The sequence below is a fragment of the Hyalella azteca genome, unplaced genomic scaffold (genome assembly GCF_000764305.2).
Source record: "Hyalella azteca isolate HAZT.00-mixed unplaced genomic scaffold, Hazt_2.0.2 contig9387, whole genome shotgun sequence".
NCBI lineage: Eukaryota > Metazoa > Arthropoda > Malacostraca > Amphipoda > Hyalellidae > Hyalella > Hyalella azteca.
The window spans coordinates 9,538-13,882 of NW_025939461.1; the positions used below are offsets into that span (position 1 = coordinate 9,538).

The 4,345-nt window shown below is 45.3% G+C and overlaps 1 protein-coding gene across 1 annotated transcript in view; it reads left to right on the forward strand.

Moving 5' to 3' along the window:
• Positions 1-4,345, forward strand: part of LOC108673368 (Down syndrome cell adhesion molecule-like protein 1 homolog) — a gene marked incomplete at both ends in the record, with an annotated part of 25,467 nt that overhangs the window by 9,519 nt on the left and 11,603 nt on the right. The window contains 4 exon segments of the mRNA XM_047882001.1: positions 697-863; positions 1,917-2,068; positions 2,755-2,837; positions 3,102-3,278. Coding sequence (XP_047737957.1) covers positions 697-863; positions 1,917-2,068; positions 2,755-2,837; positions 3,102-3,278 — 579 coding nt within the window.

The window sequence follows — 4,345 nt, forward strand, 5'->3', positions numbered from 1 at the left end:
CCTTAGTACGGTATCCTTAGTACGGTATCCTTAGTACGGTATCCTTAGTACGGTATCCTTAGTACGGTATCCTTAGTACGGTATCCTTAGTACGGTATCCTTAGTACGGTATCCTGGCCGTGAAAGTTCGCTGGACCGCTTTAAAGTGCCGCACTGTATCCACCGTGGGGTCCAAAGCTGGCAGCAGTACTCAAGTAGAGAGATCACAACGGCCCTGAGGAGTGTGATCATCGGTCCCGCAAGATCCAGCCTATCTGTCGCCTTTTATTGCGGTTATTGCCGCTATGTGATCACTAAACTTGACTTGGGCATTTATAAACACGTTAATGAGAACTGTATTAATGGGTTTTAATGGGTGGGTATTGGGTAATGCACTAATAGATATTAATATTAACGCTCTAATGGATAACGCTCTAATAAATGTTAATGCGCTAATGAGCAATGCTCTAATACCGTAGATGTTACTGTGTCAATGGGTAATGTGGTAATGGGTTAATGGGTAGTGCTCTAATAGATGTTAATTTGTTAATGGGTATGGTGTTAATGCGCTAATGGGTAATGCTCTAATAGTTGTTAATGGGTTAATGGGTAATGCGCTAATTGGTTAATTGGCAACGTATTAATGGGTAATGTGTTAATGTGTTCATGGGTAATTCGTTAATGGTTAATGCACTAATGTTAATGGTCTTGGTGCAGGTGGAGCGTGCAGGGGAAGCCGTTCAGGGAGACGGACAGGATGCGTATGCTGCCGGAAGGATCGCTCCTGATCCGCGAGGTGGCGCGCGGGGACGGCGGCGAGTATACGTGTATGGTAGAGAACGCGTACGGCAAGGATACGGTCACCCACACCCTACTTATCCAGGGTGAGATACGGTCACCCACACCCTACTTATCCAGGGTGAGTGTCTCCTACACCCTACTTATCCAGGGTGAGATACGGTCACGCACACCCTACTTATCCAGGGTGAGTGTCTCCTACTTATCCAGGGTGAGTGTCTCCTACTTATCCAGGGTGAGTGTCAGGCGTACGGCAAGGATACGGTCACCCACACCCTACTTATCCAGGGTGAGTGTCTCCTACTTATCCAGGGTGAGTGTCTCCTACTTATCCAGGGTGAGTGTCTCCTACACCCTACTTATCCAGGGTGAGTGTCAGGCGTACGGCAAGGATACGGTCACGCATACCCTACTTATCCAGGGTGAGTGTCTCCTACTTATCCAGGGTGAGTGTCTCCTACACCCTACTTATCCAGGGTGAGTGTCTCCTACTTATTCAGGGTGAGTGTCTCCTACTTATCCAGGGTGAGTGTCTCCTACGTCTTTATTGCCTTACGTGCCATATTTTGGCCTATTCCCTCCTTATTCTAGCCAATTCTGGCTTTATTTTGGCCTATTCTGGCCTTATTGTTGCCCCCATGGCCTTATTATTGCCATATCCATGCCTTTCTTTGGCCTAAACTACCTTATTTTATTCTATATATACCTTTCTTTATTATACTGGCCTTATTTCACTGCTCATTACCTACATGACCCACTTAACCTACACTGTCGCTACTGAAGACATCGACAGAAAATGCCACTTTTCCAGGGGTAACTCAAGCAATTATATTATAATTATTTCATCATTTATTATATTTTTTTTAAATTATATTATTTCATTTTTATTATATAACCCACGTGTGCCCCCCAGTGGCCATTACCTTCATGACCCACTTAACCTATTTGACCCATTTCCGCCTCCCAGCGCGCCCCCCCATGCCCCCGAGATTACCTTATTTAGTCTATATTTACCTTTTATTGCATTACATTGGCCATTACCCACATGACCCACTTGACCTACTTGACCCACTTAACCTACGTGACCCACTTAACCTACTTGACCCACTTAACCTATTTGACCCATTTTCGCCCCCCAGCGCCCCCCCACGCCCCCGAGATCGAGATCGTCTCGAGCGCGACCGACAAGATCGAAGTGAAGCTCAAGCCCTCGACGGTGGACGAGACCGCGCCCATACACGGCTACACGCTACACTACAAGCCAGAGTTCTCTGACTGGGAGACAGTGCAGGTACGCTACACGCTACACTACAAGCCAGAGTTCTCTGACTGGGAGACAGTGCAGGTACGCTACACGCTACACGCTACACTACAAGCCCGAGTTCTCTGACTGGGAGACAGTGCAGGTACGCTACACGCTACACTACAGGTATGCTACAAGCTAAACTATACCCTAATGGATTCCAAAAAGGATAAAACACAGTATATATATAGGATTTTTAAATTTATCTTTTATTTCCCCATAAAACTTCTATCAAGGTGGCTGTTAGTGATACTCATTTATAAACATTAACTCACTGTAAGATGCGCTGACCAGTGTCCCAGTGTGGCCATTATACGCGCAGCGCTATGTTATCTATATAATATATAAATGGTCTTATATTATATATAAATATTATATATATTATCTGATTAAAGCGCTATTTATTATCTGCTAGAAGTGTCAGCCTGCGTACGCGTGAACGCTTTTTATTCAGGCCTTTGAAATAGACTCAAAATTGTCGCACATAACATTGCCGCTACTGAAGACATCGACGGAAAGTGCATGTTGTGCAGGGGTAACTCAAGCAAATATATTATAATTATTTTGTTATTATATTATTTTTTATTTTATAATAATACAATATATTATATTTTTATTATAATGGAAATGAAACGTACTTTTTACCATTGCCTTACCACTGCCGTACCATGTAGGTACCAGCGGCCGCGCGTACCTACACGCTGGAGAACCTGTGGTGCGGGTCGCGGTACCAGATCAAGGCGTCGGCGTACAACAAGTAAGTACCAGTCAAGTACCATACAAGTACCAATTAAATACCAGTCCATCACCCTCATCACTCTGTCCATCAACATCTAATTCTCATCTCATTAGCCATCTCATTACTCCGTCATTAGCCATCTCATTACCTCATTAGCCATCTCATTGCCTTATTAGCCATCTCATTACCTCATTAGCCATCTCATTACCTCATTAGCCATCTCATTACCTCATTAGCCATCTCATTACCTCATTAGCCATCTCATTACCTAATAACCCCCAGGATAGGCACGGGGGAGCCCTCGGAGGTACTCAGCACCCGCACGCGGGGGGGCAAGCCCGTGGTCCCCGACGTGGGGAGGTTCGTGGAGGTGGCGGCCACGTCCGTGTCCCTGCACCTCAACGCCTGGGGCGACGGCGGCTGCCCCATCAACTACTTCGTCGTCGAGTACAAGCCCAAGTGAGCCTATATAAAGCGCCTATATGGTGCCTATATGATGCCTACAACACGTCCCTATATTGTGCCTATATGATGCCTACATCACATGCTTATATTGTGCCTATATGGTGCCTACATCACATGCCTATATGATGCCTATATGGTGCCTTAAGTCGTCGAGTACAAGCCTAAGTGAGCCTACATAACGTGCCTATATGGTGCCTATATGGTGCCTATATGGTGCCTTAAGTCGTCGAGTACAAGCCCAAGTGAGCTTACATAAAGTGCCTATATAAAGTGCTTATATGGTGCCTACATAAAGTGCCTATATGGTGCCTATATTATGCCTTCGTCGTCGAGTACAAGCCTAAGTGGGCCTACATCACGCTTATATTGTGCCTACATGATGCCTACATCGCGTGCTTATATTATACCTACGTCGCGCCTTTATTGTGCCTATATTATGCCTACATCGTCGAGTACAAGCCTAAGTGAGCCTACATCACGTGATTATATGGTGCCTATATCGTACCCAAGTCAGCCCAAGTGGGCCTACATCACGCTTATATTGTGTCTACATGATGCCTACATCGCCTGCTTATATTACGCCTACATCGTGTCTATATGATGCCTGCATCGCGCCTTTATCGTGCCTACATGATGCCTACATCGCGCCTTTATTGTGCCTATATTATGCCTACATCGTCGAGTGCAAGCCTAAGTGTGCCTACATCGCCTGCTTATATTATGCCTACATCGCGCCTATATGATGCCTAAATGATGCCTATATCGTGTCTATATGATGCCTGCATCGCGCCTTTATCGTGGTCTTAAGTCAGGGAGTCTGGGTGGCTGTAAGTGTGGAAGTCAGTCGTGAGCGTAACTAATTAATTGCTTAAATAATTATACTGTGGCTGTGCTGTGAAAAATTTATTATTAAGTTAAGCAGTTTATTTCAGTTTATTAAGCAGTATATATTACCGTGATAGTAACACCTATTAACCCCACCACCCGCCACCGCCACCACCCTGTAGTAACACCTATTAACCCCACCACGCGCCACCACCCTTTTGTAACACCTATTAACC